Source organism: Azolla caroliniana, unplaced genomic scaffold (genome assembly GCF_043228905.1).
Source record: "Azolla caroliniana isolate FFs.n. ecotype wild unplaced genomic scaffold, voAzoCaro1.0.p SCAF_6, whole genome shotgun sequence".
Taxonomy (NCBI): domain Eukaryota; kingdom Viridiplantae; phylum Streptophyta; class Polypodiopsida; order Salviniales; family Salviniaceae; genus Azolla; species Azolla caroliniana.
In genome coordinates this window covers 6,160,911-6,173,901 of record NW_028230441.1, presented here as the reverse complement: position 1 = coordinate 6,173,901, position 12,991 = coordinate 6,160,911, and the positions used below count along the sequence as shown (strand labels likewise).

At 39.8% G+C, this 12,991-nt stretch overlaps 2 protein-coding genes across 2 annotated transcripts; one reads left to right on the top strand and one right to left on the bottom strand.

Moving 5' to 3' along the window:
* Window positions 1–1,948: 1,948 nt before the first annotated feature.
* LOC147862836 (uncharacterized) lies at window positions 1,949–4,011 on the top strand. The gene is made up of 3 exons (XM_087320634.1): window positions 1,949–2,392; window positions 3,342–3,488; window positions 3,685–4,011. Exons 1-2 carry the CDS (start codon window positions 2,009–2,011, stop codon window positions 3,462–3,464), a joined length of 507 nt encoding a protein of 168 aa, XP_087176760.1. The 5' UTR covers window positions 1,949–2,008; the 3' UTR covers window positions 3,465–3,488; window positions 3,685–4,011.
* A 2,123-nt stretch (window positions 4,012–6,134) lies between these two features.
* On the bottom strand, window positions 6,135–11,699 carry LOC147862835 (uncharacterized). Its single transcript, XM_087321527.1, has 3 exons — window positions 10,812–11,699; window positions 9,906–10,459; window positions 6,135–9,807 (listed from the first exon to the last, which is right to left on the bottom strand). The coding sequence occupies exons 2-3, from the start codon at window positions 10,243–10,245 to the stop codon at window positions 6,533–6,535; spliced, it is 3,615 nt and encodes a 1,204-aa protein (XP_087177653.1). The 5' UTR covers window positions 10,246–10,459; window positions 10,812–11,699; the 3' UTR covers window positions 6,135–6,532.
* Window positions 11,700–12,991: the final 1,292 nt, after the last annotated feature.

The following is a 12,991-nucleotide window of genomic DNA, read 5'->3' as shown; positions in this document are numbered from 1 at the left end:
CTTGCAAGAGGATGGGGAATTTCAATGTCCATTGTGTCGTGGCAACATGTTTTAGAAATGGAAATGGTTTGGCATTGTTTTCTTTTGCTTATAGCTAAAGTGTTCATTTGGATGGTTATGGTTGGGAGAAACTCCCTTGGAGACGACTCTTAGGTAGAGGAATGTTGCTTATGGATTGTGTGTTATTTTGAATGGTGTTATGTCACTATAACACAATACACATGTTTTATGACTTTGTTTGATGTCTAGATCTATCTAAACATTAATACCTAAAGATTGCTTTCCAAAGCTCGAATTGATGTTGGTTATGTAATTCTTTTTTATAGCCTTCCATTTCTTGAGAGATGGGCTTATGACATTTTTGGAGGATGCAATATGGTCTTACACTTTGTTTGATGTCTAGATCTATCTAAACATTAATACCTAAAGATTGCTTTCCAAAGCTCGAATTGATGTTGGTTATGTAATTCTTTTTTATAGCCTTCCATTTCTTGAGAGATGGGCTTATGACATTTTTGGAGGATGCAATATGGTCTTACATTTGACACACTTTCAAAAGTGCAAAGCATTTTAGGCGATTGAAGGGTAGTTTTCTTTGTCAGTTCTTGATGTTAGAAATGTGGCGGTTGTTGTCACATGAGGAAGGTTCAAATATAAATATAAATATATAATGTGTGTTAGAGAGAGGGAGAGAGAGAGAGAGAGAGAGAGAGTGTGTGTGTGTGTGTTAGGCACCATATTCAAATAATGTGTTGGCCCCTTCGCCAAGTCGTCTCATAGGTGTACATGAGAGCATAGAGATCCTTTTTGGTACCTTCTTGTTTAGGTCATTGACAATTGTAGGACATTTCTATCCCATGATTAATTAATAAGAGAGAGATAGAGAGAGGTATCGTTGAAGCATTTTTCACATGCAAATTTACAATCAATATATTTGCACCTTTTTTTATATGGAATATAGACAGATAGATTTGATTATTGTTGTCCTCGGAGGTCAAATATGACTTGTGCAACGAGCAAAGTTGTGTGGCAAGATACTCGATGCTCAGGAGTTTGCCAATCGAGACCGTGGCCATTACGGATGCAAGACAGAACTACGTGGGAGGGATCGGAATCAAGACCAAGGATGTCAAATGTGCGGAAAGCAAAGAAAGAAAGGCGAAGAATAGAAGGAGAGCAATCAAAACTGGGGCATCGTATGATCGTGATCACGATCGGAGGTCAAATACGACCTGTCGGATGAGCAAAGTTGCATAGTGAGACACTCGATGCTTGGGAACTTTACAATTGAGAGCGTGCCTGTGACGAATGCAAGAGAGAATTGTATGGGAGGGATTGTGGTCACAATTGGGGATGGGAAATGTGCAGAAAGCAAGAGAAAGAAAGGCGAAAAATAGAAGGAGGGCAGTCGAAGGTGGGGGGGCATCTTATGAATGTGCGACACGCCCGGCCAACGAACTCTTCGTTTAGTTGAGGGTTACGACGAGGGGAGGAGTGTCTCCTCGTCACTCGGTGGTGGTGGGCCTGTCTACGGGCGGGCGGCCAACTCGGTCTAGTTTGAAATGGTGTGGCAGTGGGTGGGTGGCCCCCCCCTCCCCCGGGTTTGGTCTGATTTGGCATGGTGGTGGGCGGGGGCGGTTGGTCGATGGGCGTGGTGGCTAATAGCTATCAATTTCAATCCCAAGAAGAAACTCCCCCCAAAGAAAGAAACTTCGTTGAGAAGCTTCTTATACCCCCCCCTCCCCCCACCCAAAAAGAAGAAGAAGAAAAGAAGAAGCCCCACTCAACACACACACACACTCGTCTATTTTAACATTTCCTCTTCTTATCTGCTCGCTCGCGCTGTTTTTACCCTCTTCTCTCTTCCTCCTGCTTCTTCTTTCTCTTCAGCAATTCCTTCTTCTTCTTCTTCGCCTTCCTCCTCCCCCCCCCCCCCCCCCCCCCCCTCGCTCTCTTGTCTGCGAGACTGCTACAGCTCTACTACTCTCTTTCTTGCGATTCTTCGGCCATGGCTAGCCTTGCCTTCCCTTTCCACCTGCCTGCTTCTCTCCCTCCCAACTCCTTGCGCACTTATACGACCCGCATCAGAAGAAGCTCGTCCCTAGTGCTCTCCGTGCAGTCTCCACATTCTCCTTCTCCTTCTCCTTCTCCTTCTCCTTCTTCTTCTTTGGCAGCTGCTCAGGCTGCCTCCAAGTCTTCTTCTTCGTCTTCCTCAACTTCTTCCGCTTCTGCCCCGCCAAAGGATCCTTCTTCTTCCTCCTCGCGTGGCTCTGGCCTCAAGAAGCCACTCGATATCTCTCCAGCTCTTCAACACTTCCTCGAACTCCCCAAGGCCTCTCGCGCAGACACCATGAAGCTCGTCTGGGACTACATCAAAGGTCACGACTTGCAGGTAAGAGAACTTACAAACCTTCACGATTTCTGCGTGTTTAAACATAACGTTTTTTGTTACGTGTTGCTGTCTTCTTTTGTGAGTTGAGGCGTTCTTTCTCCAAGTTTCTCTTTCTGTTAACAGAAAAACACTTGTGGATATTCCGTTAAGCCTTGAATGTGGAGGAGTCCATTTTGTTAGGTTAATCAAGAAATAAAGAAATAGCGAATAGGATGGAAAACAGTTTATATGTTGTCATATCTTGAATGTGGAGGAGTCCATTTTGTTAGGTTAATCAACAAATAGCGAATAGGATGGAACAGCTTATATGTTGTCATACGATGCATCATCTTTATTGCTTGGTCAAAATTTTGGAGTAGCTGATGCATGTACTTGGGCTTTATTTTCTTCTTGTGAAATAGGCGAGCTAGAGCTTGTGTTAAGATATTATTCTGGCTTAACTTTTATTTTACTAAGAAGGCAAGGCAGTAGTTTGTAAACATATGTTTCACAACACTTGCAAGTTTTTTAGCAATTATTGCCAAGTGAATGTATTGTATATAAATATATTAACCAGGACTCTAGTTAACAAATTGAGTATCCAAGTTTCACGCCTGGCTAACTATTTCAAAGCATTTTCAGTGATTCATCTTGTTTGAAGTAGTATGGGCCAATTCAATTCAATATTTTATTTAATACTTCATTTTACCATTTGGATTGCTACAAAAGATGTATATGAGCCTTGCCAAATGGAATGTACATGCTTGATATGTTGACAAGTTATGACTTATGTATCACTGTCAGTTGTATCCACACAGACTTCTTATGTATTAAAAATAATCTCATGTCCTGTATAGTCTGCAGTTTTTTGTGCTAACCCTCTGTGTTCACTTTTCAAGGAAACCAGTGATAATATAGCTACTATTGCTGTAAATTTGGCTATCAATTCTAATGCTTTTGTTTCTGACAGCATCCAGATGATCGACGGCGCATTGTCTGTGATGAGAAACTGAAAGCTTTGTTGGGCAAGGATGAATGTAACTTTCTGGAGCTTGCCAAGCTATTGAATCCGCACTTTTTGAAGAGCAGTTAAAATTGAGGTAAGGTTTCCAACTTCCTCCCCCCCATCTTAATTTACAGGCTTTACTGCTTTATCATGTGTTCTATGCTGGACAATTCTATTGTGGAAATTGAATTAAGCAACTTTCTTCCAAGGTGGAAATTTATTTATACTCTGTGGAAAACAGATGCTTTTGAAACTATGATTAATCTATTCTTTTTGCTTTTATCTTCATTGTAGGAATTTGCTATACACAGTAATGGACATTAGAGAGACATTTTTCACTGCGTCGACATACTTGCATTTGGTTTTGAGACTACACTAAACAACAGCAGTTTTGCATAGGAAGTCCCCAGAAGTAGATCTTCAATGAAAGTAGTTATGTGGTAAAGGTCCACAAGCCAAATGTTTTGATAAAATCTTCTACACAGATTTGGGATGTGGGCTACTATCTTCAAACAAAATTTCCTGGATAATGTGTAAGGAAGTGTTGACTTTCGCCATTTTGGGCCCAGCTGTACTTATATCGGAGTGGCTGATTTTGGTTGGGTTCATTGCAATGAATGCTGCTATCAAGTTTTAGTTGGAGCTATCTAGGTGGTTTTTCAAATAATATGTTTAAATTTATCAAATGCCTGAATTTTTTATCTTGTTATTATGAAGTTCCTTCTTTCCAGATGTTTTACCTCATTTTTCTCATAGTTATGGGTTAACTTGCGAGAAGTTAGTTATTGAATATGTTAATATATGTTCTGAAGCTTCATGGTGCAATGCAGTCTTTTGGTTTTTGCAAGTTGACTCAATGCAGACTTTACTTAGCATGTTAGCCATAGCCATAGGACAGCTGAAAAGATATGGTAATTGTGATTGCGTTTTTTAATTATTTGACATGTTTGGGCGATTTACCAATGCTCAAATTTCGTCATAGGAGATATGAATGGTTGAACTTAGTGGTTTTTTGGAGTAAGTTGGGGTGCACTGTGCCTTAATACAATAACTACTGTTCTTGTTGAAATGATACTCTTATTCATCATGACATGCTAATAAGACAAAACCAAGTTACTTGACCCATGTGACAAGTTGATGCTAATGGTAATATAAATAAATTAAGCCTCAAGTTTTCATTTCTTTTTCCTGATATTCAAACCTGTTAACATGTACATTAATTTTGGCCAAGGAAGAAAAGAAAGGAAAATTCATATCAAAATTAAAGGACCTACAATAATTTGGAGTGGCACGATCCTGATTATATGTCTAGAAGTTGAAGACTATGCAGCTATCACTTACTCTGATCCCATTTTGATGCAGTGCCAGTCTACGTTTGAGTTATTGTATTCATCTCTCTTGATTATAAGTAAATCTCTGTGTGAACTCTCATGCATGTTCTTACAGGTTCATGGCCCTTGTTGGTAAAGGTGAAAAAATGTAGAAAATGAAAGTACAACACGTGATCTCATTTGGCAATTCAAGCTATAGTGAATATGGTTTTAACATTGAAAATCTACTCTAATACAGGAGATATGATAAATATATATTATTTATATTTGAAGATTGTACGAATGTTGTGGTGAGATTGTTCAAGAAGAACATCTTAAGAGTGATCTTGATACTGCTTGACAGTCTCTTACATACACCATAACAGGATATAGATGCAAGCAGTGTATCAACGCAGAGTACTGGTCAACAATGTTAAAAATTTGCATCCAAGCTGCACTATTACGAATATTGACAACTGTCATTGGATGAAATAACATAATTCAAATGTCCAATGTCAATTCCAACACATCAATTGGCGCACAACAGAGTCATGAGAGAATGAACTAATCGAAAAATAGACTAATCCGATGTTACAAGTTTGAGTCATTCCGCAGGGTTCTAAAATTTCCAAGTTCTTTTCGTGTTTGTGAAAGTTGAAATTACAATGTAGAGTTCAGCAAATTAAATATTGAATTGACAACGCTTGACTGATGTATATGGGTCAAGGAGCGTAGATTTTGCAACCATGACCATAGTGCTTGAATTCCTTGGTTTAATTTTAATAATAAAAATAGTGCTGACTATATCAACCAAGATTGACGTTACAAACCCAAACAACAGTAACTATGAAATGGCAAAAACTCCATCAAAGCATATTGATGTTGGAAGTAACCTATAATAAATATCAGATGACCAAAGTGCTAGTAATCCTCCCTCAATCCAAGTCTAATAATATTCTTGATGCATGAACGACAGAAACTTGTGTACACAGAAAAAAGAAAAAATTGTAAAAAGAACTCAAAAAGGATTTTAGCTTTACATTCATAGATGGGTTTGTGAGTGTATGTTTCCTCGATAATTGCATCAAAATATTAATTTTCCACTTTTACATGAGACGCAACTCAATGAAGTAAAGTCGGTCCTTGAGAAGAGACAAAAGTGTCAAAAGAATTCTTTATGATTTTTATCATGAAAACCAATTAAACATTTTTGGCTCCTTAAAAAAGAACTATTTTTCAAAGAGGGTAGGCAAAAGACTAGTTCTTTTTTGTCTGTCTTCCCAAAGTTGTTGGGCAGAGAGGGGGGGGGGGGGGGGGGGGGGGGGGGGGAGAGAGGGGGGTTCACTTGGTTCCTTTTTTAACATCAAAACGAATTGCTCCTTATTAAAACTACCTACCTTAATATCACTGGCCTTTGAGAGCTTCTTTTCTTCCTTTATTTCGGTTGAACTATTATGAGTTTACTATTCATTCACTTTGGTTCTCTTTAAAAGCTACAACAAAGAAAAGATACGGTCGTTAGGGCTTTCTTTTCCTTTATCTTTGTGTAAACTTTGTTAGCGTCAGTAAGTAAAGGTTTCGCTTTGTTGTCATGCCTGTGGACTATGAGAAAGTAGACCTATCACAAATCAATGAACAATGAACTTGGGAGCTTTCCTTGTCTTGCTTGGGGACTATGAGAGAGTGATCAGTTCAGAGATTTTGGAGCTTTTGTTCTGTTGCTTGTGGAGTACGAAATTCACTTGGTTCTCTTCTAAAGCTATAAAAATTCAATGACCTTGGAGGTACCTAAAAGAGCTACCTAAGTAAAGAATGAAATGGCAAACGCCCCCTTCTGACTATATACTAAGCTGGAGAGGTAATATGAGAAGCTGGGTCAGATGAGGATGGGATATCTCCCCCTACCCTACAACCTTCAAGCATAAACATTACCTCTGTCATAGATGGTCTGTCTGTTGGATCAGGAGCTGTGCAGAGAAGAGCCACCTTCACAGCTAACAAGAACTCTTCCCACTCTGATGACTCTGGATCGAGCTCCAGAAGGCTTGGATCAAAAAGCTCATCCATTTGACCTGTCTGAAGTTGTCGCTTTACCCATTTCACTATATCTTCATCTTGTCTACTAAAAATCACAGGGCTTTGTCCTGTAAGCAATTCAAGAAGCACAATTCCAAAGCTATACACGTCACCTTCTCGCGTTGGATGACCTACAAGACTGGCTTCAGGAGAGACATAGCCCAACGAACCCGATTGTAGTACAGCTCCTGAAGAGCTACTAGCTACAGACAAATCTATGGCTGGGTTGATGACATTAATCTGCCTTTCATGGATGTATCCTGCTAACCTCTCAAGGCCGAAATCAGACAGATGGGCTTCGAAATCTGCATCAAATTGTACATTGTGTGGCTTCACATCCCCATGAATGATTGGCGGATTGCATTGAGAATGAAGAAATGAGAGACCTCGAGCGACACCCAATGCAATAAGATGTCGCATCGGCCAATTCAATACATGGCCTCCTTGTTGTGCTGCCTCTTGTAGGAGGGCAGACAAGTTACCATTAGGCATATAATCGTACACAAGAAGCTTCACATCTCCAGAGACATAGTAACCTCTCAGCACTGCAAGGTTCCTATGCTTTACTCGACCCAACATCTCTGCCTCTCGTCTAAATGTCTCTTCTTCGATGCCTCCTTCTGGTAACTTCCGAACAGAGAACACACTTCCATCTTGTAGGTAAGCCTTGAAAATGATGCCATACCTTGTTCTGCTCAGAACATGTTCCTCATTGAATTGTCCTGTGGCTTGTAGAACATCTGCATATGTTATGGGACTGTAGAACATCACAAGCTTCTGCTCTGCTGTCTCATCAGATGTGACAACAGTTTGCTTTTTATTGCTTCGGGTATAACATAGTACTAGCCATAGAATGCATACAAATGCAGATAATGCAACCACTCCAGCACCTATGGCAATGTAGATAATAGCATGTTTTCCGAGCCTAGTGTTTTTCTTGGTCCGAGGGCAAGTGACATTGAGTGGTGCTCCACAAAGCGAAGGATCGTCAGAAAATGAAGATGCATTGAAGCTCCTGCTCAGGGATGAAGGGATCTGACCTTCCAAGAGATTATCAGAGAGATTTAACTGCTTTAAGCTACTGATTGTTGCTAGTGAAGCTGGGATAGAGCCTGTAAGTCGGTTGGATGAGAGATCCAAGATTTGTAGCTTAGTCAGGTTTCCAATATCTGTTGGTATACTACCATTCAACCTGTTTTCTCGAAGATCAAGTATTGTTAGTTCTTTTAAATCTTGAATAGCTGAAGGTATTTCACTTGACAAGTTATTAGAACTGAGATCCAGTTGTTGTAATGCCGTGCAGTTGAATAATTGTGGAGGAATTGAACCGCTGAGATTGTTTGATCCCAAATTGAGGTTTTGCAGCTTCTGTAGCTTGCCTAGTTCCATTGGAATTGAGCCATTTAGTTTATTGTTTCTTCCTTCCAAGATCAGTAAACCGGAACAATTGCCTAAGTCTGGAGGAATGCTTCCTTGTAAGAGATTATCAGAGAACGAGAACTGCACTAATCTCTGTAGCATACCCATACTGACAGGAATATTTCCAGTCAGGCTATTAGAGCTGAAATCAAGTAATTCTGCTGTGGAAAGGCTGCTAAATGCTGCAGGGATGGATCCTGTAAGCTGATTTCTAGCGAGAGAGAGGATTCTCAAATTCGGTAATCCACCAAATTCCACAGGGATTGAGCCAGAAAGACTCTGCTTGCTTAGATCAAGAATTCGCAAGGACAAAAGTTTTCCCAGATGTGGGGGTATAGATCCATAAAAACTGTTTCCTGATAAATTGAGTACTTGCAGTGATGAAAAGGACCCTAAGAACAAAGGGATGGTTCCTGAGAGTTTGTTGTGACCGAGATCGAGGGTTTGTAAATTAATAAGCTCCAGCAATTGCTCAGGAATGCTCCCATTTAGAGAATTAGAAGAAAGGGAGAGGCTCGTTAGACCTTTCCAAGAGAGAACAAAAGTTGGAACATCACCAGACAGGTTGTTCCTGCTCAAATCAAGCGACTGAAGGTTTATTAATCTGCTAAGTTCAATCGAAATTGTTCCTGAGAGAAAATTTCCCGCTAAAGAGAGGACACGTAGTTGTGTCAGTGATCCCAAAGCTGATGGAGAGAATGACGAAAACTTGTTGCTTTCTAGGTCCACCACTTGAAGATTAGAAGAGTATAAAAGACTAGGCGGAATGTCTCCTGTCAATGCATTTCCAGACAAATTAATGAATTGCAACTGCCTGAGATTGTTACCAAGGGAATAAGGAATAGGTCCACTCAGAGTGTTCTTCGACAGAGACAGATATACAAGGTTAGAAAGGTTTCCCAAAGACGGAGGAATAGCACCACTGAGATCGTTGTTCCCAAAATCCAACTGTTGTAAACCACTTAATCCAAAGAATGGTGAAAGGAACCCCGTAAGGTCATTGTTACTGAGATTGAGCAGCAAAAGTGAAGTACTGTTGAAAAGAGAAGATGGGATGGGACCACTGAACCTGTTTCCTGCTAAAGAGAGAATAGTTAACCTTGCTAGGGAACCTAAACTTGCAAGGATAGATCCTGTAAATGAATTGCGTTGTAAGATGAGTACGGAGAGCTTCGAACAGTTTGCAATGGCAGATGGGACACTTCCATAGAGAGCATTAGAATCCAAGTCAAGTGTGGAAAGGTTGGAGAGTAATGCCCACTCAGGTGGGATGGAGCCTTGAAATTGATTGAAAGAGAAGTTTACCGATGACAAATTTTGACAAGATGAGATTGATGATGGAAGATCTCCACTGAATCTGTTGCTTGAAAGATCGATGCTTCTGAGTGAAGAAAGCTGTGAGATCTGCCATGGAATGTTGCCAAACAGAGAATTGTCATGAAGGTCAAGGTACTGTAGCTCTAACAAGTCAAACAAATGAACAGGTAACTGGCCAGAGAAGTGATTATGCTGCAGATAGATTGCTCTTAGATGAACACAACTACTCAGAGCAGCAGGAATAGAGCCATTAAAACGATTCTGACGCAGACTGAGCTTGCGAAGCTCACCAAGCTTTCCTATCTCTTCTGAAAATCATTAATTTAGGATTGGACTGCTTAAATTAGTACGGTGGCCATGGCATACTTGAGAGTACTAACAAAAGAAGACAAAGCAAATTTAGTACCTGAAAGGGAGCCAGTGAGGCCTAATCCTGGCAGACGAAGCTCATTAACTCTTCCATTTGAACCACAGATAACACCTCTCCAGTTACAGAAAGAATTTGATGAATTTACTTGCAGATTCCATGACTGTAATGCTCCTTCAGGATCAAACAATGATGCTTTGATGCCTAACAATGCAGATGCATCTGCTTCCAGGCTGCTTCCATTAACTGCTGCACAGTTTGAGCTTAATAGTGCCACAATTATTATGTAACGAAGAAGAACCCATAGCTTCTGGTACAGTATCGGCCTTTCTCTGGTGCTAATTCGTTCTGCATTGTCATGGTCGCTGGAGTTATACATGGTATTAGTCTTAGTGGACACTTGGTTCTTAATTATCTCCCTGCACAAGGTTTCATCTTAGCAGCAGAAGAAGCTGCTTGATAAACGTTCCCTTTAGTACTACTATAACATCTGTTTCTATTTCCCTCCATAATTTCCCTGTAATTATTTCTGAGGCTCCATATTTAGACATTGAGCTATGCACATTATCCATCACCACTATTTCTTTGGAAACCTGCACATGGAGATAGCAGATCAGAAGAGATTCTCAGCATCCAAAGTTTAATCAAACAAAAAGAAAATAACTATAGTTTTCAAGACATGGACAGTGCAGCTATCGAAGACATAAAAATTTTGCAGCAGAAATGGAAGTAAATAAGGTTGAGAAAGCAGCATTATGATGAATGGAAACAACGATATACGTTCAGTTCTTCACCTCAGCATTATATTGGAAACAAAGATATGTCAGCGTACAGTGGATTATCCATGTCAATGAACTGAACATAATCTTTGTTTCCAACATCATGCCCCTTCATTAACTTCATTGAAGAGAGAAATGTTAGAGAAATCACTAGTAGAGACTATACCTCTGGAAGATCAATCACCAATTAATAGAACGTATTCCGCAGGTAGAAAGAGCAGAAGCAGATCTGTGGATTCAGAAGAAGAAGTGGTGGTGGTGGAAGTAGTGGTAGTGGTAGTGGTAGTAGCAGAACCAGAAGCAGAAGTAGTAGAAGTAAAAGTAAAAGTAAAAGAAATTAGCCTGAACAATGGAGACTTCTTCTGTGAAGCATTCTTCTTTAGTAAAGCTTCTTTCTCGTTCTCTGCTGAGAGTTTCTTCTTTAAAGCCCTCTTCTCTGACGAAACTCTCTTGATATCTGAAGAATCCTCCTTCTTTGAAGTTTCATAAAGACTTTCTTCCCCTCTGATGATCAATCCTCCTGCTTCTCTGATAATTGAAACCTTCTCTGATGATGATTAAAATGCTCTTGATCTCTCACGACGTTCTCTTCTCTAAACCTTCATAAAGCTTCCTTCTTCCCTTAAGGTTCATAAAGATTCCTTCTTCGCTAGAGCTCTCTGCAGCCTTATTCTGTGTCTGTCAAATCTTCCTTCTCTGAGGCACAGCGAAGCTTTCGTTTCTGGTCAAGCTTTCTTCTGACTTGATCAATCATTCCTCTTCATCATCTTCATCTTCATCTTCATCATCATCATCATCATCATCTTCTTCTTCTTCTTCTTCTTCTTCTTCTTCTGCTTCTTCTTCTTCTTTTGCTTCAGATTCTTCTTTTTCTTCCTCCTCGTCAGCTACTTCTTACTCCTCCGCAGCTTCAGCTTCAGCTTCGCTCCTCCTTCTTCTCCAGCTTCAGCGTCTTCTGAGATTTCGTTTAAACGCCAATTCCACTGTGTAAATCTCGAGCTTTTCATAAAACCTCGATGGCCTCATTACTATTGTATTTATGTCATCAAGTCTTCCTTTTTGGTTTTTGTTATTTTCTACGATAACGTCGGACATGCCAAGAGAGGGGGGTGTGTGTCTTTCGCTTCATTAAGTTTTTTTCTTTCTTTCTTTTATATAATAATTTTACCTTTCATGATGAAGAAGGGGTTGGGGTTACCTCCCCCTTCCCTTTCCACACTTGCAATTTGTCCGCCTCCTTTTATCTCTTTACTTTTTTACCCTTCGCTAACACTCTACTACATACTTCCGCACGAGGGCCAAGCCAGAACCTCCCGGGATCTGTCTCCTTCTCGTCCACGAAGAAGAAACCGATTTGTCCGTTTGCTCTGCTTCGGCCCGATTGTTTAGTGTGTGTCTCGAATCGTAGACAAAATGCTAGGCAAGCTAGAAACCGAAAAATGTAATACTGCCCCTGTCTGTCAGGCCAGGCCAATCTCCTTTCCCTAGATCATTGAAATGATTGAGGAACTCACGCAACAAAATTTGATGAAAAGAAACAGAAATTAGGGAATGGAAGCTAGCGAGTGAACAACACAATGTAGAGATAGCGACCCCAAAGAGCTATATTAGCTTTTACCTCTCTTCTGACCATAGGAAAAAAGCACGTAATGTCAACGCTTGTCGAATTATAGATGTGGATTAGATCAAGCTAGAAACTATATTAGCTTTTACCTTTCTTTTGATGGAGAGAGGTATCCTGATAAATTGGCTATTACATTTCTTTTGATGGGGAGAGGTAGTCCCCATAAATTGGCTATTAAATTTATATTGATGCTCAAAGGTATCCCGATAAATTACCTCTTACATTTCTTTAGGATATGTGGGGACCGGGGGTGACTTGACATATTATCATTTACCTTTCTTTTGATTGATTCAATTAAATATACAAGGAGTTCATGGGTGCATTGGTGTATTTCCCTATATGTGTATATAATATACAATATGTACATATATGCACATATGCACGATATTCAACATACATGCATACATACTGTTACGTACATAGATTTTATGAATATAGATACTACACGTGCATATTGTTTTTTCCTATACATACATATATGTATATAGCTTGCTATACGCATGTATGTTTATTTATACATTCAATATACAAACATATTTGTGTGTGCATAGATAACATACATATATATACATTTTAATTAAACACGTACATGGAGTAATGCATTTGAGTTGGAAGGGCTGAACTTTAGCAGCCATTCTTTTGTGAAGGACAAATTTCACTTTTACATTTCTTTTTGAAGCCTCGTTATTATTTTCATCCTTCTGGACAAAGGCGATGCCTCT